This window comes from Anolis sagrei, chromosome 9, assembly GCF_037176765.1.
Source record: "Anolis sagrei isolate rAnoSag1 chromosome 9, rAnoSag1.mat, whole genome shotgun sequence".
Taxonomy (NCBI): Eukaryota; Metazoa; Chordata; class Lepidosauria; order Squamata; family Dactyloidae; genus Anolis; species Anolis sagrei.
Genome location: NC_090029.1, coordinates 26033612 through 26057268, shown reverse-complemented (window position 1 = coordinate 26057268; position 23657 = coordinate 26033612). Strand labels below are relative to the sequence as shown.

At 43.1% G+C, this 23657-nt stretch overlaps 1 protein-coding gene across 2 annotated transcripts in view; it reads right to left on the bottom strand.

Moving 5' to 3' along the window:
- ALPK3 (alpha kinase 3) overlaps positions 1 to 13481 on the bottom strand; it is a 66102-nt gene extending 52621 nt beyond the window's left edge. The window contains exons 1-2 of one of the 2 annotated variants that reach the window (XM_060755911.2): positions 13209 to 13481; positions 3048 to 3086 (exon numbers count right to left, since the gene is read on the bottom strand). In XM_060755911.2, the coding sequence (XP_060611894.2) occupies positions 3048 to 3086; positions 13209 to 13372 (203 nt within the window). In that variant the 5' untranslated portion in view covers positions 13373 to 13481. The remainder of the gene's footprint in view (positions 1 to 3047; positions 3087 to 13208) is intronic. The other variant, XM_067471393.1, reaches the window with a different exon arrangement.
- Between the last annotated feature and the right edge of the window lie 10176 nt (positions 13482 to 23657).

Here is a 23657-nt window from a genome sequence, read left to right as displayed (position 1 = left end):
CCATTTTCCCCAGCATCATTATCTTTTCTAAACTTTCCTGTCTCCTCATGATGTGGCCAAAGTACTTCATCTTGGCCTCTACTATCCTTCCTTCCAATGAGCAGTCGGGCTTTATTTCTTGAAGAATGGACTGGTTGGATCTTCTGGCGGTCCAAGGCACTCTCAGAACTTTCCTCCAGCACCAAAGTTCAAAAGCATCTCTCTTCCTTCGCTCAGCCTTCCCTAAGGTCCAGGTCTCACATCTGTAGGTGACTACGGGGAATACCATTGCTTTCACTATGCGGATCTTCGTTGTCAGTGGGATGTCTCTACTCTTCACTATTTTATCGACATTGGACATTGCTCTCCTCCCAAGAAGTAAGCGCCTCCTGATTTCCTGGCCACAGTCTGCGTCTGCAGTAATCTTTGCACCTAGAAATACAAACCCTGTCGTTGCCTCCACGTTTTCTCCCTCTAATTCCCAGTAGTCAATCATTCTTGTTGCCATAATCTTGTTTTTTTATGTTTAGCTGCAACCCAGCTTTGCTTTAATTTATAGCTAGATGTTATTGTCTAACTATTATGTTTTGGTTTTCAAATGTATGTACAGCATTGAATTTTGCCATTATTATGTTGGAAACTGCTTTGAGTCCCCTCAGGGGGAGAAAAGCGGTATATAAATGCAGTAAATAAATAAATACATTACATTAATCAAAATAAGAAAAACACAAATAAAGGGAACACATACACACACACAGACTGACATGAATGGAGGGCAAACAGTGATAGATCCATCATGGGAGGTAACACAGACTGCTAAAGTTCATTTTTGTTCAATGGGCTTGATTCAAAACCTCCCAGGTGGGTCACATCTTGGCAAATGCAATTACTCTAACTCAGGCATGGGCAAACTTTGGCCCTCCAACTTGGGCTGTTAGGAAACGTGGGAGTTGGAGTCAAAAACACCTGGAGGGCCAAAGTTTGCCCATGTCTGCTGTAACTTCTAGTATTTGTATTCCAAAGCAGTTATATTCTGGGAGATAGGATCCAAACGAGTAACTTCCCCAAGTTCTGATCCGCAAGAAGCCCAAGAAAAAGGCAGCGCAGCATCAAAGGAAACTCATCGAAACAAACATGTGCGTTATGTATAAAAGGTCCTAATTTTAAGCCTTGGCATCTCCATCCGAATGGATCAGGTAGCAGGGTATTGCAAAGATCCTGGCCTCGGACCCTGGAAAGTCGATGCCGGTCTCACTGGGTGAAATTGACGGATTGTCAGACCTGGCTGATAGGATGAACTGCCAGGTGGAGAGGTTAATGAGCTGATAGATAGAAAACTTAGTGTTCTCAAACTATGGGCTGCTTCCCAGATTCGGCAAAGGTCACAATGCTTATTAGAGAAAAAGGAGAAAAATCCGCTATCTGCTTGTCAGGGCAAATGGCCTGATTTTATGGCATTATTAGAGAGACCAGAGGGATTTTTCAGCAGCCTGGTCAACATTGGATTGTAAGCAACTTTTTGAGCTGAGCCCTTGCCAAGTTTGTCAAGGGAATTCTAGTTCTACTGTCTTCAATGTTCAAGTTTCATGCTTCCAAGTTTAAAAGATTGTTCTTGAGTTCTGTGTTGTGGATTTTATGCTGCCTTGTTGTATCCTGATTCTTTTGTATTCCTGTTTGTTTTTTTTTAATTCGATTTTTGTACCTTGGATTCTATGGACTATTACATACTTCTGGACTTTGATATTTTCTACTATTTTTGCTGGGCCACAGCAACGCATGGCAGGGGACTCTGTGTATGTGTGTATACACACACACACACACACACACACATATATATATAAGCGGTCCCCTGCCATGCGTTGCTGTGGTCCAGTCTGGTGATCTGGAAAAAAAAGTAATTAGAAAGTGTTGGTTTCTAATCTATGTAATTCCTTTATGGTTGTGGGTAAACAGTATTTCTTGCTGTTTCGCTGTCAGTGTTGATGTGGAGAGTGTCTGGTTTGCCTACTCTGGAACATGCAACATATTATTGTCCTCCATATATATATGATTGGATCGCTCTTTGGGCATTGATTACATTTTCTTGCCCCAGTGAAGGGAGATGGACTGGATGGCCTTAAGTATAGGGGTTCTGTTTGGGAAGTTCGCCCCAATTCTGTCGCTGGTGGGGTTCAGAATGCTCTTTGATTGTAGGTGAATTATAAATCCCAGTAACTACAACTCCCAAATGTCAAGGTCTATTTCCACCAAATTCCATCTGTGTTCATATTTGAGCATATGGAATATTCATGCCAAGTTTGGTCCAGATCCATCATTGTTTGAGTCCAGAGTGCTCTCTGGATGTAGCTGAACTACAACTCCCAAACTCAAGGTCAATGCCCACCAAACCCTTCTAACGTTTTCTGCTGGTCATGGGAGTTCTGTGTGCCAAGTTTGGTTCAATTCCATCACTGGTGGAGTTCAGAATGCTCTATGATTGTAGGTGAATTATAAATCCCAGCAACTAAAACTCCCAAATGACAAAATCAAATGTCATTGGGTTAGTAGGTGTCTTGTGGCCAAATTTGGCGGCAATTCGCCCAGTGGTTTTTGAGTTACGTTAATCCAACAAATGAACATTACATTTTTATTTTTATTTTCATATATATATATATATATATATATCTTCAGTAAACTGCTTTACTGATATATACTGCCCTGGAGTGCAGTGGGTAAGTACAGAGTTGCTCCTGCCCTGGAATACAACACCCTGGTCAAAGTGGTCCCTGGTTAAAAAAAAAGTTGGGAACCACTGTTCTACATTGAGCTAGAAGTGTGCAAACAGTGGCAAGACAGGTAGCATCTCTTCACAGAGGATCACAACTCCCAGCATCCCCTGTTGAGGAACTCTGGGAGTTATAGCCCAAAACAATCTACTCTTCCCCCTCCCCAATAAAATGTAAGCATAGGCATGCAATGTCACAGCAGCAAGGTAAGTGCAGTTAGTACCCTTCAACGACAGGTGAGTTGGACAGACATCTGGACCCCCCGTGATGTACAGTCAAACAATACTAATATACATGATTTACCTTCCAGTGCTGGAGGGAGATAATCGGTTGATGGGTAAGCTAAGCAGAGACAGCAAACAAAAAAATTAGATTTTTTAATGTATATATTTAAATAATGCAACAAAAGTGATTAAATGACAGCGATTAGGATGTATTAAATGAGTTCTCCCACACAGGTCAGAGGTTCTATTAATATAACTCAGCTGCCTTTTCATAGCCGGTCAGTAGAAGCGAAAGATGTTTTAAACTGTAACCAGAGGCTGTGAATGAAAATGCCAGTTAAGAACACTGGAGAAATACAGAGAGAAAAGGGGGAGAGAGGGATGGGAGGGAGAAGGGATCCTGAGGGCCACAATCCTTGGAAAAGCATCACCTGAAACAGAGGGAAATGACCATATTGCAATAGCAGGTATACAGCTGGCATGGATGGCACTGTACTCTGAATTAGTCAGAATTGTGCAACAATGAACATAAAGAACCTAACAGAGTAGTGAAGTAGTTGAAGTAGAGGTTTTCAAACAGAGGTCGGTTGCCATCATTGGGGGAGGTTTGAATGTGCTTTCCTGCCTGGCAGAAGACTGGACTGGATAGCCCAGGGATGGGCAAACTTGGACCCTCCCCTCCAGGTGTTTTGGACTTCAACTCCCACAATTCCTAACAGCCTCAGGCCTGGAATTGTGGGAGTTAAAGACCAAAACATATGGAATTGTGGGAGTTGAAGACCAAAACACGTGGATGGACAGCCAAAGTTTGCTCGTGCTTGGGATAGCCCTTGGGGTCTCTTCCACCTCCATAATTCTATAATGGCCAATGGGCGAGTCTGGGATTTGTAGTCCCACAAACCCTGTTGGAAAAATTAAAAATTGTGAGTCAAACACTGAAAGGGTTAAATGGATGCAATGACTCAACAAAAGCTATAGTTTGATATAAGCAGGTTTGCCTGTAGTTCAGAGAGTCTCAGCCTCAGTGAGCGAGCCCTCAGTATGAGAAAGCCTCAGTGTTAGTAGGCTTCAGTGTGAGAGAGGTGTCAGTCTGAGAGAGTCCTCAATGTGAGAAGGCCTCAGTGTGAGGTAGGTCTCAGTTTTAGTAGACCTCAGTATGACAAGGCCTCAGTGTGAGAAAATGCCTCAGTGTGTGAGGTAGGCCTCAGTATGAGAAGGTCTTGTGTGTGAAACTCCAGTGTGAAAGTTGAACTTTATTTGTATAACGGAAACCTTGTTTTTGCAAATAGTGCAACCATATTATTTTGCTATAAAGAAAAGCCTCCTAAGGAAGATATAACATTGGTCTGTATGTTTTTGTTCTTTTTATTACTTTGGGCTATTGGTGCTGGGTCACGCTGCCGTTAAGAAGTTACACTGCATTTATGAGGAGGGTTTTTTGTTAATAAGCCCACTTGCCCAACAAACCCTAGCATTTCCAAACATGATGACCCCACCTGTTGAAAGCAAAGAGGCATCAACATTTGTATATTGTGCAATTGGGGACAGAGGCAGCCCTGTGGTGCATATGTTATCTTGTTTTTTGCCTCTGTTTCCTAGATGTATATAACTCGAGGTGTTTTGGTTCCAGACTGAATGTAGATCCCAAGTCAGATAGATACTAGGCATGGGTAGGTTCGGTTGGAATTTTCATAATTCGGAATAAATTTGGAAAGATTTGCTTTTTGAAGCCATTTCAAAGTTTTTAAGGAAATCGGAAGTCCCTTTGCCCTTCCGAACCCTTTTCTGCCATTTCTGTTACGAAGCAGTAAGTGAGTCGGAAATGATTCAGCTTTTCCCCGCTTCTGGTCTCAAGCCTGGGAAGCATTTTAAACCAGACTGGATGGATTTCCTCCCTTTGCTTCCCCCCTCCTTTCTGGGATAAAACAACTACTTTCAAAGTAAAGACTACCCAATGAAACAGGAAATAACACTTTCAAACCATTAAGGAAGAATTCAGAAGTCTCTGAAGTTTTGAAAAGTTTTGAACATTTGTTTTCTGTGAAAATTGGAATTGACTTCCGAATTGAACCACCAGCGCCCCCTACATCCAAAACGAGATTTGAACCAATTTTTTTTGGATCAAACAAGCCTCACAGATACCATTACTTTGCAGGCAACAAGGACAACCCTGGAACTGCGTCTTCTATAGATGGACCCACAGGTGTTGTGCATCCTCCCCTTGGCATTACGGGAGTGGGATTAACACACAAGAAAGCTCTCTCTTGGAGTTACCGCAGCCGTCCAGGGCATGTGAGCCCCATCGTCAGTCAACCCCGAGGTGTCAACATGCCTCTCCGGGAAACCGGAGAACTCTCCCTGCACTCTCTGGTAGTACGGCTCTGTGCCTGGACATGCACCGCATTCCGGAAAACAGTGCCACAAATAGACCAAAAGACACAGACTCTTCCTTAGCCAGCCCATCCCGTCTCTTCCTCTAACAGCCACATTTGAGAGCGCTTTCTAGACAATGCCCAGTTCTGCCATTGTTGGAAAGTCAACCTAGAATGAGTTTGGAGAAACTTACATTTGAGGACTACAACTACCAGCTCCCTTTTGGGAGCTGCAGGATGCATCCACGCTGTGGAATTAATGCAGTTCAACACCCTTTAACTACAGTGGCTCAAAGCTATTGAATCATGGAGAGTTATGGATTGAGGAGGCACCAGCACTCTTTGGCAGTGAGGGCAAAAGACCTTATAAAACTACAATTCCCAGCATACCATAGCGTCAGTCATTCAAGTGGTGTCAAATGTTGATTCTACATCTTAGCCCCCCTTCTACACTATCAAAAGGTAAAGGTTTCCCCTTGACATTAAGTCTACTGGTGTCCGACTCGGAGTTGGTGCTCATCTCCATTTCTAAGCCGAAGAGTCAGCGTTGTCCATAGACACCTCCAAGGTCATGTGACTGGCAAGACTACATGGAGCACCATTATCTTCCCACTGGAATGGTACCTATTGACCTACTCACATTTTGCATGTTTTCAAACAAAAGCTGAGGCTAACAGTGGGAGCTCCCCTGATAAAAACCGTCTACCTTTTGGTCAGCAAGTTCAACAGCTCAGTGGTTTAACCCACTGTGCCACTGGGGATTCCACACTACCATATAATTTAGTTTATCAAACAGATAATCCACATTATCTGCTTTGAACTGGATTATATACACTGCCATATAGTCCAGTTCAAAGCAGATAATCTGGATTTTATACAGCAGTGTAGATGGGGTCTAAGATGCACCTGTAGTCAAAGGCTGGATCTACACTGCAATATCCCAGTATCTGATTGACAGATTATCTGCTTATCCCAGATTATCTGGCAGTGCAGACTCCTATAATCCAGTTCAAAGCAGATCAGATCCTGGAATATAGGGAAGTGTAGATCCTGCCCAAGAGAGTAACTCTTGCCCAGTTCATCCACTCCTATTTCCACAAAAGGCAAAGCATCATAATGTAATGCTTTAAGAGCCAATTTGAGGAGACCTGAGTCCAAATTCTTGTACCATCAAATATCCAACCGACCCTCTCTGCAACAGCAAACTGTCTCTCGAGTTAAACCTGCCAAGAGAACCCTACCATAGTAACCATAAGTTACTTTGAGGGCACATAAAAACAATACAACACAGAGGATGTTCTGCAGGAAACCCACTCAATTATCACAGTCTGACTTGGTCTTCTCCAAACGTGATGTCCGCAACCCAGTGACAGCGTCACCATTAATCTGAAATGACCTCAAGGCACGCAACAACAAAGCTCTGGAGGAAACACCATCGATCCTCCCTTTCGACACATGTCGTGTTCCTCTTGGAAGACACACTCTGTGCCATGCTTTCTTAGTAAACACATCTGTCCTTTAACCTGGGAAAGAGTTGGGAAAAGAACACAACCCACTTGATGTTGATTTTACTATTTTATGTATTTTATTTTGATGTAATTTTTGTTGTCTGCATTATGTATTTTACTTTGCTGAATTGTACCTTTGGGCTTGGCCTCATGTTAGCCGCCTTGAGTCCCCTTTGGTATAAATTATTATTATTATTATTATTATTATTATTACTATGACAACTTTTAGCATTTTTCACTATGGCAATACTTTTTTTGGGCTGATAGGAGTTGCAGTCCAACAACATATTCCCATCTTCTCCATTTCGATATTTTCAGAAAAGAATACAATACTATGGGTACACCTAAATATAGGCATGGACAAACTTCGGCCCTCCAGTTCTTTTGACGTCAATTCCCATAATCCCTAACAGTCTAGTGGCTGTTAGGAATTATGGGAGTTGAAGTCCAAAAGTTTGCCCACGCCTGAAGATGATAGAATTAATCTAAAATCAGAACAGTAAATAAAGAACAAGACTCAAAAACAGGGGAACTCCAGACAAGAATCTATCAGGGCCAGCTAATGCCTCCCAACAAAGGATTCCGCCAGGCAGGAAGCAGCCTGGCCTTGAATCTGTAGACCAGGGGTCTTCAAACTTTTTAAACAGAGGGCCAGGTCACAGTCCCTCAAACTGTTGGGAGGGCCAGATTATAATTTGAAAAAAACATAAATGAATTCCTATGTACACTGCACATATCTTATTTGTGGTGCAAAAAACACTTAAAAACAATATAGTAATTAAAATGAAGAACAATTTTAACAAATATAAACTTACTAGCATTTCAGTGGGAAGTGTGGGCCTGTTTTTGGCTGATGAGATAGGATTGTTGTTGTCGTTGTTGTTGTGTGCTTTCAAGTCTTTTCACACTTAGGTTGACCCTGAGCAAGGGCCGGGTAAATGACCTTGGAGGGCCATATCCAGCCCTCGGGCCTTAGTTTGAGGACCCCTGCTGTAGACCACTAAATGCTAATTAAGGTGGCCAATTGCAACATTCACAGGTATTAACCATATTTTATGTATATTGGTAGCATTGTTTGCCGATTGTAAACCGCCCCGAGTCACCTTCGGGTTGAGAGAGGCAGTATATAAATTTGGCTAATTAATTAATTAATACCTGAAGCAGACAAGAGTTCTATCTTCGACCTGGACATTCCAGATATATAAACCTCATTTAGCTTTCAACAGAACCCCCTCAACCTCTGAGGATGCCTGCTGTAGGTGTGGGTGAAATGTCAGGAGAGAATGCTTCTGGACCATGGCCATACAGCCCGGAAAACTCACAGCAATCCATTGATTCCGGCCATGAAAACCTTCAACAACACATAGAACGAATGCTGTTTGATCTCACTTTAACTGCCATGGCCCAATGCTATGGAATCATGGGATTCATAGTTGTAATAGGGCTTTCGCCTTCTCTGGTAGGATTCCATTACCTTGCACTAAGGGCATTGTCAGACAGCAATGATTCTACCCCTTATTGCCATGAAAGCTCTTCCTCCTGCAAAGCAACTAGGCAGAAACCCCATAAGGAGCCTTTGGAAGAAGCCGTGAGCCAGAAAGATGATGCAAGAGCAATAACCCCTCAAATCTGGAGTATTGCCCATCACATGTGGTCAGGCTTAAAGTGGATCTTAGTCAATCGGTTTGCAATGAGCATTTTAAAAAAAACCCTATAAAAAACACACTGTCCAAAGTATTAATCTGCATTACAAACGCCTTTCCTCCAAACAAAGAAGTATCAGCATATCAGAAAACAGTCTAAGATGGTGGTGCATGATGTGAGCCTGCAAACCCAGCCTCCAACCCAGTGGGTTTGAACTCTGATGCATTTAGACAAGGCATGGGCAAATTTGGGCCCTCCAGGTGTTTTGGACTTCAACTCCCACAATTCCTAACAGCCTCAGGCTTAAGCGGTTGAGGGGGGAAAGGAAAGGGCTTGAGGCTGTTAGGAATTGTGGGAGTTGAAGTCCAAAACACCTGGAGGGCCCAAATTTGCCCATGCCTGATTTAGACTATGACTCCCCTAATCACTGGCTATGATAGTGAAGGGTGTTCAGAGTCTTACGACCCCAAATGGTCACAAGGGAAATTGTTTTGCAGCATTCTCGCTCTTTTCAATAACATTTGAAGGAGCAGGATTCAAACCCGAGGGTCGCATGCCTCAGAAGCCTGCCAACCACATGGGAATCGTGTGACTACAAAGCTACAACTGGACAAGCATCTCGACGCATGGTTTGACGCAGCCGCTATTCCACTTTTGAGCAATACAAGCCTTGCCTGGAAATGAATCAGACTGTTACCAGAGGGGAAATTCTGGAACCTAAAGCCCCAAATGGGAATGCCTTTCAAACTCTGAATCAGACCGTTGATCCACATAGTACTGAACCCTGGGAACAGCTTTCTAATGAGTTCCAGCTGTAACGCTTCTATGTCATTCTGTTGTAGCGTGCCGTCAAATTACAAACTACAACTCCCATAATTTCACTGCATTGAGCCACGACAGTTCAAGTGGGTGCCAAACCACACCAATTCTACAATATAGATCAGGTATGGACAAATCTAGGCCCGGACGCGGCCCCTTGGTCTCATTTCTCCGGCCCTTCTATCTCTCACCATTCTATCCTTCCTTCATTCTCTTTTTCTTTCCTTCTTCCTTCCCACTCTTCTTTCTCCTTCCCTTCCATCCTTTCATCCTTCCTTTCTCTTTCCTTACTCCTTCCTTTCCTTCCCTCTTTCTCCCTTCCTCCTTCCTTTCCAAGGAAGAGACAGAGGGAGGGAAGACAAAAGAGAAAGGAGGGAAGGAACGGAAAACAAGGACAAGAGAAGGAAGAGAGGGAGGGAAGGAGGACGAAAGGAAAAGGAGGGAAGGTAAAAGAGAAAAGATGGAGGGAAGGAGGACAAAAGAAAAAAGAGGGAAGGAACAGAGAAGGAAGAGATAGAGGGAAGGAGGATGAAAGAAAAAGGTGGGAAGGAAAAGAGAAGGAAGAGATGGAGGAAAGGGGATGAAAGAAAAAGGAGGGAAGGAAAGAAAAGCAAGGAAAAGAGAAGGAAGAGATGGAGGGAAGGAAGATGAAAGAAAAAGGGGGTAAAGAAAGAAAAGCAAGGAGAAGAGAAGAGATGGAGGGAAGGAGGATGAAAGACAAAGGAGGGAAGGAAAGAAAAGAAAAGGAAAGAAAGGAAAAAAAGAGAAAAAAAGGAAAAGAGAAGGAAAAGATGGAGGGAAGGGGGATGAAAGAAAAAGAGGGAAGGAAAGAAAAGAAAGAACAAGAGAAAAGGTATGAGGAAAGGAAAGAAAGGGGAAGAAAGCATGAAAGCAGAGACTGAAATGCCAGGTATATGTACAAAGTTATTTTATTTTCTGCAAGTAACATCCCTTGACAGGGTCAACGATTGGCTACCATGTTGATGGAGTGGGGAATTTACTCTGGGGTTTAGTCCAGATTTTATAACAGTGGTTACCACCCTTTGGTCCTCCAAGTGTTTTGGAATTCAGCTCGCACAGTTCCTAACAGCTGGTAAACTGGCTGGGATTTCTGGTAGTTGAAGTCCAAAACACCTGGAGGATCAAAGGTTGGGAACCACTGTCCCAAATTATGGTCAACGTGTCAACACAATACGGCGTGTCATTGACTACATAGAAAGGCCTTCGGAGAACGATGACAAGTTACTCACATCAGTTACATACAAATATATTAACTACAAACTTAATGAACCAATACTTTGGTGAGAGAGGGGGGATTCTGGGATCTGTGGTGCAAAAGAAGTAACTTGGTGCCCTCACTTCTGACCCAACGTTTTGACGACTGAAAGGCAGCTGAAACAACTAGAACATCGATCTTTGCCTCCTGCATCTGCCAAGACAAGTCTCAGCTTGACACAGTTTTGTCTCAGTATCCAAGGCATAACAACTTTCAAATGCTAGGCAAGGCATGGGCAAACTTGGGCCCTCCGGGTGTTTTGGACTTCAACTCCCACAATTTCTAACAGCTGGTAGGCTGTTAGAAATTGTGGGAGTTGAAGTCCAAAACACCCGGAGGGCCCAAGTTTGCCCATGCCTGGTTTAGACACTGAAAAAGATACCAAAAGCTAATATTGAAACTTGCTACAATGATCAAAACAATTAAACTAGCATACAATTTAATGACATAATAAAAAGTTGTTTAGCAAGTCATTCACTGAAATAATGCGGCACTATTTCACTTGTTCTATAACATCAGGGAGGAGGAAAGAGAAGGAAAAGAGGAGGAAGAGGGAGAAGGAGGAAGAACAGAGAAAGAAAACAAATAAGAGGAAGAAGAAAGGAGGAGGAGGAAGAGACAAGAAGGAATGGGTATAATAATAATAATAATAATAATAATAATAATAATAATACACAGACGCTGACACAAGCTAGTAAAGGTGTTGAACGGCATACTGGGTGCATTGCCTAAAGACTCTGACCTGCACTTAAAAACAATCAGCACTGACAAAATTGCCATCTGTCAGCTGCAAAAGGCCACCCTAATCAGACCTGCACGCATTATTTGCCGATACATCACACAGTACTAGACACTTGGGAAGTGTCCGATGTGTGATCCAATACAACAGCCAGCAAAGTGATCTTCTTTGCTGTGTACTGATTTTGCTGTGTATCCTATTATTATTATTATTATTATTATTATTATTATTATCCAAAGTAGCTTAAAAACATATTAATGTCATACAGACAACATTCTGAATACGTATCCAAAGAATATAACGTTCAAGAAGAAGAGAAAGAGCAAGAAGATGGAGGGAGAAGAGGAAGAGGCGAAAGAACAGAGAGAAGGAGGATAGGAGGAAACAGGAGGAGGTAGACAAGGAGAAGGAGGGGAGGAAAGGAGGAAGAACAGAAGGGAAAAGGATGGGAGGAGGAATAGAAAGAGAAGAGGAGAAAGGAAGAAGAGGCTAAAGAGAAGGAAGAAGATGGGGATGAGGAATATGGAGGGGAGGGAGGAGGAGAGGAGAATAAAAGGAGCAGGAAGGGGGAAGAACAAAGAGGAAGGATAAGAGGAAGAATTGGAAGATAGGAGGGAACAAGAGATGAAGAGGAGGAATAATAGAAAAAGAGAAGAGAAAAAGAGGAGGAAGTAGAAGGAAGAAGGGGATGAGGAATATGGAGGGGAGGGAGAAGAGGAGGAGAGGAGAATAAAAGGAGCAGGAAGGGGGGAGAACAAAGAGAAGAGGAAGGATTAGAGGAAGAATTAGAGAATAGGAGGGAACAAGAGTTGAAGAGGAGGAGGAGATGAAGAGAAGGAACAGAAAGAAAAAGAGGGGAGGAATAACAGAAAGAGAAGAGAAGGAGGAAGAGGAGGAAGTAGAAGGAAGAAGAAGGGGTTGAGGAATATGGAGGAGAGGGAGAAGAGGAGGAAGAGGAGAATAAAAGGAGCAGGAAGGGGGAAAAGAACAAAGAGAAGAGGAAGGGTAAGAGGAAGAATTGGGAAGAGGAGATGAAGTGGAAAACAGAAAGAAGAAGAAAGGGAGAAATGATAGAATCATAGAATAATAGTTGAAAGAAACCACATATGCCTTCTAGTCCACCCCCTTCTACCATGTAGAAAAAGTTCCCTAACAGATGGCCATCCAGCCTCTGTTTAAGAGGATTCAGGAGAAGGAAGAAGAAGAGAAAATAGAAGGAATAAGAGGGAAAGGAGGAAGATGGATTAGAGGAGGGAATCGTAGAATCCTAGAGTTGGAAGAGACATTGTGGGCCATCTAGTCCATTCTCATTCTGCCAAGAAGCAGAAAAATCACTTTCAAAGCACTCCTGACAGATGGCTGAACAGCTTTCACAGTCTAGAAGTTCTTCCTAATGTTCAGGTGGAACATTCCCATAGTTTAGAGCCATTTGTTCCACGTCCTAGTCTCCAGATTAGCAGAAAACAAGCTTGCTCCCTCCTCCCTATGACCACCCCTCGCATATTTATACATGTCTCCTATCAGCCTTCTCTTCTGCAGGCTAAACATGCCCAACTGTTTAAGCCGCTCCTCATAGGGCTTGTTCTCCAGACCCTTGATCCTTTGAGTCACCCTCCTATGGACACATTCCAGCTTGTCGACATCTCCCTTCAATTGCGGTGCCCAGAATTGGACACAGTGTGATTCCAGGTGTGGTGTGACCAAGGCAGAATAGAGGGTTAGCATGGTTTCCATGGATCTAGACAAGGCCTAGACCAACTTGGACCCTCGAAGTGTTTTGGACCAAAACACTTCGAGGGCCCAAATTGGCCCAGGCCTGAGGTAAAAGGCAAGGGCCTCTCTCTTGGGCAAGAGGAGTTCCTCCTTCCACATATGTGCCTACCTGTTCTCTGGCCTGACGCTGAGCAAGTAGCTGCGGCGGTCAGGGCGCTGTTCACGGAGCGGGCCCGACTGGATGTCCTCACCATCACTGCTTCCCCCGCCGGGTCCAGGCCCATTGCCGGAGAAGGAACGGCCCAAGGGCCTCCGCCGGGAGCCCATCATCATCCTAAGGCTTCAGGGGTCTTGCTCAGGCGGCTCCGGGCTGAGAGAGAAAGAGACACAGGCACTGTGAAGCGTTGGCTGTCAATCAATGCCCCCCTTGAGAGGCCTGACCCTGCTATTTATACCCGGGTGCACATGGACTTGTCAATCAAAAGAGGAGGAGGCGGGACCGCTCTTAGAAGAGACCTGAGAGCAGAGCTTCTTCCCACGAATGGAAGGAGAAGGGACAAAACCCAGGCTGGACCTACACTGCCCTATCACACTATAGGTCGCAAACTTTGGGGGGAACAAATCCTGTTCCTGGTTTGAAAATATTATTTCCTGTTTCATTTTGTGCTCGTTACTTTGAGAATAGTTGTTCTACTCCAAAAACATTGTTATTTTTGGCTTCATTTTTTATTTTGTCGAAGGCTTTCAATTGCCAGAATCGCTGGGTTGTTGTGAGTTTTCCGGGCTGTCTGTACATGTTCCAGAAGAATTATCTCCTGACGTTTCGCTCACATCTATAACAGGCATCCTCATAGGTTGTGAGGTCTCTTGGAAATTAGGAAAATGAGGTTATATATATTGGTGGAATGATGTCCAGGGTGGGAGAAAGAACTCTTGTCTGTTGGAGACAAGTGTGAATGGGTTGTTGTAGGTTTTTTTCGGGCTATATGGCCATGTTCTGGAGGCAATTTTTCTCCTGATGTTTTGCCTGCATCTATGGCAAGCATCCTCAGAGGTAATGAGGTCTGTTGGGACTAGGAAAAATGGGTTTATATATCTGTGGAATGACCAGGGTGAGACAAAGGACTTTTGTCTGCTGGAGCTAGGTGTGAATGTTTCAGCTGATCACCTTGATTTGCATTCAATGGCTTGGCAGCGCCTGGGGGAAATCTTTTGTTGAGAGTGATTTCATGTGCCTGTTTGTTTCCCCTCTGTTGTTTTGCTGCTGTAATTTTTGAGTTTTTTAATATTGGTAGCCAGATTTTGTTCATTTTCATGGTTTCTTCCTTTCTGTTGAAATTGTTCACTGCCTTTTCTAGATGTCCTAGTCATCAGCAAACCAGATCAACAATTGGGTCACACCGTTTACAGAAAACCCACACACACGGATAGATATCTACATAAAAACTCCAACCATCACCCAAGTCAAAAAAGAAGCACCATTAAAGCCTTAGCAGACCGTGCAAAAAGAATCTGCGAACCCCATCTTCTCCAAGATGAACTGAACCACCTAAACTGGGCTCTACAGGCCAATGGAGACTCCACCTCAGACATCAGAAGAGCTGCAAAACCGAGAACAAACCACAAGAGTAAAGATGAAGATCCACCCAGAGGAAAAGTGTTCTTGTCATACATCAAGGGAACCACTGACCGCATAGGGAAACTGATGAGGAAACACAACATACAAACCACTTACAGACCCACCAAGAAAATCCAACAAATGCTACGTTCAGCAAAGGACAAGAGGGACCCTCTCACCTCTGCAGGAGTCTACTGTATACCATGCAGCTGTGGACAAGTCTACATAGGGACCACCAAACGCAGCATTGCCCAGACACGCATCAAGGAACATGAAAGGCACTGCAGGCTACTTCAACCAGAGAAGTCAGCCATAGCAGAGCACCTGATGAACCAACCTGGACACAGCATATTATTTGAGAACACAGAAGTGCTGGACCACTCTCACAACCACCATGTTAGACTACACAGAGAAGCCATTGAAATCCACAAGAATGTGGACAATTTCAACAGAAAGGAAGAAACCATGAAAATTTACAAAATCTGGCTAGCAGTATTAAAAAACTCAAAAATTACAACAGCAAAACAACAGAGGGGAAACAAACAGGCACATAAAATCACTCTCAACAAAAGATTCCCCCCAGGTGCTGCCAAGCCATTGAATGCAAATCAAGGTGATCAGCTGAAACAGTCACAGCTAGCCCCAGCAAACAAAAGTCCTTTGTCTCACCCTGGTCATTCCACAGATATATAAACCCATTTTTCCTAGTCCCAACAGACCTCATTACCTCTGAGGATGCTTGCCATAGATGCAGGTGAAACGTCAGGGGAAAAATTGCCTCCAGAACATGGCCATATAGCCCGGAAAAACCTACAACAACCCATGGATTCCGGCCATGAAAGCCTTCGACAATACAAGTGTGAATGTTGCCATTGGCCAGCTTGATTAGCATTGAATGTCCTTGCAGCGTCTAAGTCTGCTAACACCTCTCAACAAAATAATCCCCCAGGAAGGAAGCACGCAGACTTAGAAGCTGCCAGTCCATTCAATGCTTCCAAGCAGGGACCCCATGAAGAGCCCTGGAAATGTCAGAAGAGACCCCCCATAAAGTAACCTGCAATTACAACCAGGGGCCCTATAAAGAGATCTGGAAATGTCAGCAGCAATCCCATAAAGAGGTCTGGAAATGTCAGCAGCAACCCCATAAAGAAGTTTGGAAATGCCAGCAGAGACCCCATAAAGGGGTCAGCAGTAACCCCATGAAGAGGACTGGATATTCAAGGGCCCCATAAAGAGGTCAGAAATTGTAAGTAGGGACCCCATAAAGAGGTCTGGAAATGCCAACAGAAACCCCATAAAGAGGTCTGGAAAGGTCAGCTGGGACCCCATAAAGAGGTCTAGAATTGAAATCAAGGACCCCATAAAGAGGACTGCGATTGTAAGTAGGAACCCCTTAAAAAGGCCTGCAATTACAAGCAGGGACCCCATAAAGACGTCTGCAAATACAAGCAGGGACCCCATAAAGACGTCTGCAATTACAAGCAGGGACCCCATAAAGAGGTCTGGAAATGCCAGCAGAAACCCCATAAAGAGGTCTGGAAATGTCAGCAGTAACCCTATGAAGAGGTCTGGAATTGAATTCTGGGACCCCATAAAGAGGCCTATGATTACAAGCAGGGACCCCATAAAGAGGCCTGCGATTTCAACTAGGGACCCCATAAAAAGGTCTGGAAATGCCAGCGGTAACCCCTTAAAGAGGTGTGGAAATACCAGCAGGAACCCCATAATGAGGTTTGAATTGAAAGCTGAGACCCCATAAAGAGGCCTGCGATTTCAACTAGGGACCCCATAAAAAGGTCTGGAAATGCCAGCAGAGACCTCATAAAGAGGCATGGGATTGCAAGCAGCACCCCTTAAAGAGGTCTGGAAATGCCAGCAGGGACCTCATAAACAGGTCTGCAGTTACCAGTAGGGATCCCATAAAGAGGTCTGGAAATGACAGCAGAGACCCCATAAAGAGCTCTGGAACTGAAAGCAGGGACCCCACAAACACGCCTGGGATTGTAAGCAGGAACCCCATAAAGAGGTCTGCAGTTACAAGTAGGGATCCCATAAAGAGGTCTGGAATTGGAAGCAGTGACCCCATAAAGAGGTCTGGAAATGTCAGCAGAGACCCCATAAAGAGGTCTGGAGACAACCTGTACCTGACCTGAAAGGTTTGAAAAGCAATCCAAAGGCTGAGGCAAGATCCAACATAGCCATGTAGGACGTGGATGGGCTGAGAAATTTGGAAGGCATTAAGTTTGAGGAAGGACGCCCCTACTCCCATCGGGACAGGTCAAGAGCAAAGGAGAAGAAAGCCAGCCCTTGATCGCAGGTCACATAGTGTGAAATAAAGCACATTTTTCACTTATTTAGGTATTAATGACACAACAGAGGATGCAGAAATAGGGTATATAAATGCAGAAAAACCAACACAATTATTATTCCCACTGCCCTTGATAACAGTCATTCACATCAACAAGAGCAAATGCATACACTATCCCATAATAAACATATCTGTTTGCAGTAACACCCCCACCCCACAATACAACAACAGTGACCACAATGCAAAAAAGTAATAAAAAAACCTGTCCAAGCATGAGTTGGAACAGGTGGTGCCTACTTTTGATGTCTTCTTCCCTTGGCTGAGAGAGAGTGGTCCTGGCGCTGGGCTCATACAGGAAGGTTGCATGACTCTTGCAGTCAGAGAAGATGCACCCGTCCAGGCAAGAGAGGATCCCCTGCATTTAGGGATGCACTCTCTTTGCCTTCCTCCCAATGAGGAAGAGGGATGCTTGATTGCAGGGACCCCAAAAAGAGGCCAAGGATGGCAAGCAGGAACCCAAAACAAGATGCCTAGGAATGCCATCAGGGCTTCATGAAGGAGTCTAGAAATGCATGCATGAACCCCATAAAGAGGCCTGGTCATCCCAGCAGGGACACCATAAGGAGACATTTATTTATTATTTATTATTATTTATTTATTTCACGCACTTCTACCCCGCCCTTCTCAACCCCTGATGGGGGGCTCAGGGCTGCTTACAAAAGGCACAATTCGATGCCAACATAAACAATGGATAAAACAAGTATATAGCAATTATAACAATTAAAGAGTCACTTTATACAACAAAATCAATAAAATCAATAAAACCAGTCAGTACTCAGTGTTCACCATCTCAGAGTCCATAAATTCATTCCATATTGTCTAGTCATCATTGTCTAGTCATCATTGTCCTTGTCTAATTATCAGATTGCCTGAAAGCCTGGTCCCACAACCATGTTTTTAATTTCCTTCTGAAGGAGAGGGGGAATACCGATGACCTGATTTCCCCGGGGAGTGAATTCCACAGGTGGGGGGCCATTGCCAAGAAGGCCCTGCTCCTCATCGCCACCAATCTCACTTGTGATAGAGGTGGGGTCGAGAGCAGGGCCTCCCCAGAAGATCTCAAACTCTGAGGTGGGACGTAGAGGGAGATGCGTTCGGACAGATACACTGGGCTGGAGCCGTATAGGGTTTTGTAGGTCAAGACCAGCACTTTGAATTGTGCTCGGAACTGGATTGGCAGCAAGTGGAGCTGACATAACAGAGGAGTGGTATGCTCCCTGTATGCCGCTCCAGTGAGTAATCTGGCTGCCGCCCGCTGGACTAATTGAAGTTTCCGAACAGTCTTCAAAGGCAACCCCATGTAGAGTGCGTTGCAGTAATCTATTCGGGATGTAACAAGAGCGTGGACCACTGTGGCCAGATCCGACTTCCCAAGGTACGGGCGCAACTGGTGCACAAGTTTTAATTGAGCAAAAGCTCTCCCGGCCACCACTGAGACCTGGGGTTCCAGGCTCAGCGATGAATCCAGGATCACTCCCAAGCCGCGAACCTGAGTCTTTAGGGGGAATGTAACCCCATCTAACACAGGCTGTAACCCTATTCCCTGTTTGGCCTTACGACTGACCAGTAGGACCTCTGTCTTGCCTGGATTCAATTTCAATTTGCTAGCTCTCATCCAGTCTGACACAGTGGGCAAGCACCGGTTCAAGGTTTGGACAGCCTCCTTGGTGACAGGTGAGAAGGAGTGACAAATTTGGACATCATCTGCATAGATCAACTCCGGATGATCTCTCCCAGTGGCTTCATGTAGATGTTAAACAACATCGGAATAGGAATACTAGCAGGGAATCCATAAAGTGCCCTGGGATTGCAAGCAGGGACCCCATAAAGTGGCATAAAAATGCCACAACAGAGTGGAACAACAGCGGATTAATCAGGTCTGCCAAATCGGGACATTTGAAGCTTATATAAATGCAGAAAGAAGCAACATAATTATCATCCCCACTGCCATTGACAACAGTTACTTATATCAACAAGAGCAAATCAATACACTATCCCATAATACACATATCAGTTTTCAATGCTTACAATATCCCACCCCTCCAATTCTGCTCTTGCGGGTTAAACACTCTTTGTGAAAAGAGAAAGTTAAATAAAAAACTACTCTTCTTTTTATGCATTAATAGCACCCATGCCCTGTGTTTATTTCAGTGAGCTCAGAACAGTGTTGAACATACATTGGTGGGGTTTAATAATGTCCAAAATTCTAACCAAAGAAGCCTGCCAAAGACCATTCTTAATGGATGATACATGAAATAATGCCTACACGACCCATTCAACAACCAAGGAATATTTTCAGCTGAAGCAATCTCTAATTTCAACAGCCACACTGCACATTGGAACAAACCGCCCCAGACTTGAAAAGCAACAACAGTGACACAATGCCTCTGCATCCAAATGACATCACTCTTTTTTGGGCAGACATAAAGCATTCACCTTAACTAGCTAACACTCTGGTTAGCCACCCATCCAATTCAAGCATTGCCAAGATGCACTGTTGCTAAGAAAACTATGGAAGTTCACAAAAGCATTCAAAGAAACTTCTCCATGCATGATGCATTAGAACAGGGGTCCTCAAACTTTTTAAACAGAGGGCCAGGTCACAGACCTTCAAGCTGTTGGAGGGCCGGATTATAATTTGAATAAAACATGAATAAATTCCTATGCACACTGCACATACCTTATTTGTAGTGCAAAAAACACTTTAAAACAATACAATAATTAAACTGAATAACAATTTAAAAAAATTATTAGTATTTCAATGGGAAGTGTGGGCCTGCTTTTGGCTGATGAGATAGTATTGTTGTTGTTGTTGTGTGCTTTCAAGTCGTTTCAGACTTAGGTTGACCCTGAGCGAGGGCCGGGTAAATGACCTTGGAGGGCCGCATCCGGCCCCCGGGCCTTAGTTTGAGGACCCCTGGTCTTTCCTTTGGAGGAAGAAATTTCCAAATCCTATTTTGTCCCCATCCCTCTCCCTTTTATTAAAAAATACCTCTTCCCTTCAGCTTTTCCTTCAATTTCTCACATTTATCTACTTATTTCCAATTCCCCCCCTTATTTTTCTCTTCAGTTTTCCCTCAGAATCCATTCAAGATGGTTATTGGTGGAAAAAATTCCATATTTTCTCCCTAAGATTGGCCTTATTTTACTCTTTCCTATTTATATCTCCTATTTCACTCTTTTTAACAATAATTTAATCGTATCCTTGTCCTAAATTGCACCTACAATGAAGAAAAGAGGAAGTTTCCTCTCAGAAGGAGCTCCCTTGATTTTACCTCAGAATGAGTTTATATACCTCCAGCCTATTTGCTTCGTCCTGCCTCCGAACCTCCTATTGGACGCCCGCCCTGCCAATCATAGAAAGGCGCGCGGCCATTGGCTGGAGAGCACGGATGGGGAGTTTAGAACGCTTAGAGCTCAGCTGTGCTGCGTTCAGCATGAGAAGCCGTCGAGCGGGAAAACACGCGCATGCGCAGCGCGACATCTTTGGCAGCTGCGCCTGTTCCACGCTTTATTGAAATCAGCTGGTGAATGGATCCAGTATTTGGTTCGGAATGACGTCACGGCGCGCCCCCTACTGGCTGACGCTGCAACAACCTTTAATAGAATGGCACATTGGCCATAACAGTAATAATAATAATAATAATAATAATAATAATAATAATAATAATAATATAAAAATTTATTTATATTATTATTATAACATTATTATATTATCATATGATTATATTATTATGGTAGTATTGTATTGTATTGTATTGTATTGTATTATTAATGTATTGTATTATTAGCATAGTACAATATTAGTATTCAATATGCCACATGTACAGAAGAGGAATTGTTGGAGGCTACAGACAATGCTGTTGCTGTTGCCCGTTTTTGGTCAAAAGATATTTAGCACACCTTCTATTTTTATCTGTTTTATACTAATTTATGCAATGCTTTTGATACGAAATAAAGTATTCAATATTACTATATTGTACTATATCATAATATTTTAATATTATTAGTAATATTACATATAATATTTATTTATTTATTTATTTGCGACATTTATATGCTGCCCCTTTCACCCTGAAGGGGACTCAGAGCAGATTACAAGATATATACATACAATATATTATATTATCAGCATAGTACAATATCAGTATTACGTATTACTATATTGTATAGTATAAATATATAACTATATCATATTATTAATAGAAGTATTATATTGCATTACATTATACTATTATAAATAGCAATAATAGTTATTATTATTATTATTATTATTATTATATTTATATTTATATTTATACCCTGCTTTATCTCCCCAAAGGGAACTCAAAGCTGCTTGGCATAAAAAACATTCACATACAATTTAAAATATACAACTATGCAAACATTAAAATAGAATTAAACACAAATTCATGGCTAAAATACATAAAAAGTAATGATTTGATATAAATAATTACAATAATTATAATAAATGTATTTTATTTTTATTGTATTGTCGAAGGCTTTCATGGCCGGAATCACTGGGTTGTTGTAGGCTTTTTCGGGCTATATGGTCATGTTCTAGAGGCATTCTCTCCTGACATTTCGCCTGCATCTATGGCAAGCATCCTCAGAGGTAGTGAATAATATTTTTATTATTCCTAAATTGTGACACACCTTCAGAATAATTAGCAGCTGCTGCCCCCATGCGACCGTTGAAGGAATAGCAGCAGGTCTTGCAAGCAGAGACACTGGTATGGCTCTCCTGTGTCCTATCCCTCCTTAGGTAAAACACACAGTAGTTTCTTTATTTATAATTAATTTCTTTAACCCCAGCAAATGTGCAGAGTCAACTGTAATAAACTACTTGTCATGTCAAAGCGTGCGATGTAAAAATGGCCAGAATAATTCCTTTACAACGTACACACTCCATAAAGAGGTCATCAAAACATCATCAATGATAAAGGAATATGACAAAGAGCAAATTCAATCCCTGGAGCCGGGCCAAAGTCCATTATTAAATGCTCATTGATATTCCGATTGAATGTCCATTATTCCCCGCAGCTGCAGCCGATACTTTTATGACGCATTTTATGACCAATTCCCAGAAAATTTTACCTGTTTCTTCTGCAGCAAAGCAAACCTCCTTCTTGGTTCCTCCCTTACAAATATACTTTTTCTATTCCTGTCTCATCCAGGGTTTTATCATTTTATCTTGTTCATTCGGACGACCCTTTGTGTTCGACCTTCATTATGTTATTTTGCACTGTTTATTTTATTTTGCTGCATTGTATGTTTTGGGCTTGGCCTCATGTTAGCCGCCCCGTGTCCCCTTTGGGGAGATGGTGGCGGGGTATAAATAATAATAATAATAATTATTATTATTATTATTATTATTAATAATAATAATAATAATAAATCAAACACAACAAGATGAGTCCACAGCAGACACTCTGCTGGCTGTTGTATTGGATCACACTGTTGCAACCCAGAGCACGAAACAGGACCTAAGACAACAATCCACCACACTTGACTTCAGGAAAAAACAATCCTTTTTTAACGATGAAAGATAAGTACAAAAATAGAGGAAAAATGCAAGGTAAAAAGCCACAGTAAAAATCAGCAACAAGAAATGTCCATGAACAAAATCAAAAATCCACAGTAACACTGCTAAATCCTGGAACCTGTTAGCAATCCACTAACCGTATTTGAAGCACTAGAAAAACTCCTTGGAACAAAGCCATGGGAAGCAGGAGAACTGCAAGAGCCTGCACATGAATCTGAAACAATGCCTGGACTAAATGGGCATCCAGGCCAAGCGTTTTTAAAGCATAGAAATCTATTTCGTGACGTGCCTGAAGGCCGTGTTTGCATTTCTCTTAATCTAGCTGACTTCCGTAAACTCTGTGCTTCGCCTCTGCTTTGCCAAATCTGCCCCCGTCTATCCTCGTTAGAGGGACCAGGTGTCAGATTATCTGGAGAGCTAGAAGGGAGTGAAAGTTCAACGCTTGGCTCTGAATCATTATCATGGGAATTTGGACTTTCGCTTTCCAAAGCAGCAGGATTTTCACTACACAAACCGTCATCTTCTATATTGACCTCAGAATCATTGACATCAGGAAATACAATCTGAGAGTCAGGTACAGGTTCACACACAGGCTGAACCCAAACACACACGTCGGACACTTCCCAAGTGTCTAGGACTGTGTGATGTATCAGCGAATAATGCGTGCAGATCCCAGTAAGGTGGCCTTCTGCAGTTGGCAGATGGTAATTTGGTCAGCGCCGATTGTGTTTAAGTGCAGGTCAAGGCCTTTAGGCACTGCACCCAGTGTGCCAATCACCACTGGAAACACCTTGACTGGCTTGTGCAGAATCTTTGCAGTTCGATCTTTAAATCCTCATATTGTGTCAGCTTTTCCAGTTGTTTCTCTTCAATCTTGCTGTCACCTGGGATTGCGACATCAACGATCCATACTTTGTTTTTTAACACGATTGTGAGGTCAATCAGCAGTGGAACTCTCTGCTCAGGGGTGTGGTAGAGGCTCCTTCTTTGGAAGCTTTGGAACAGAGGCTAGATGGCCTTCTGTGATGGCGAGCCCACCTGCAGCCCCCGCTTTCCAGCTGATCTGACCAGCTGCAGGGAGTTCTGC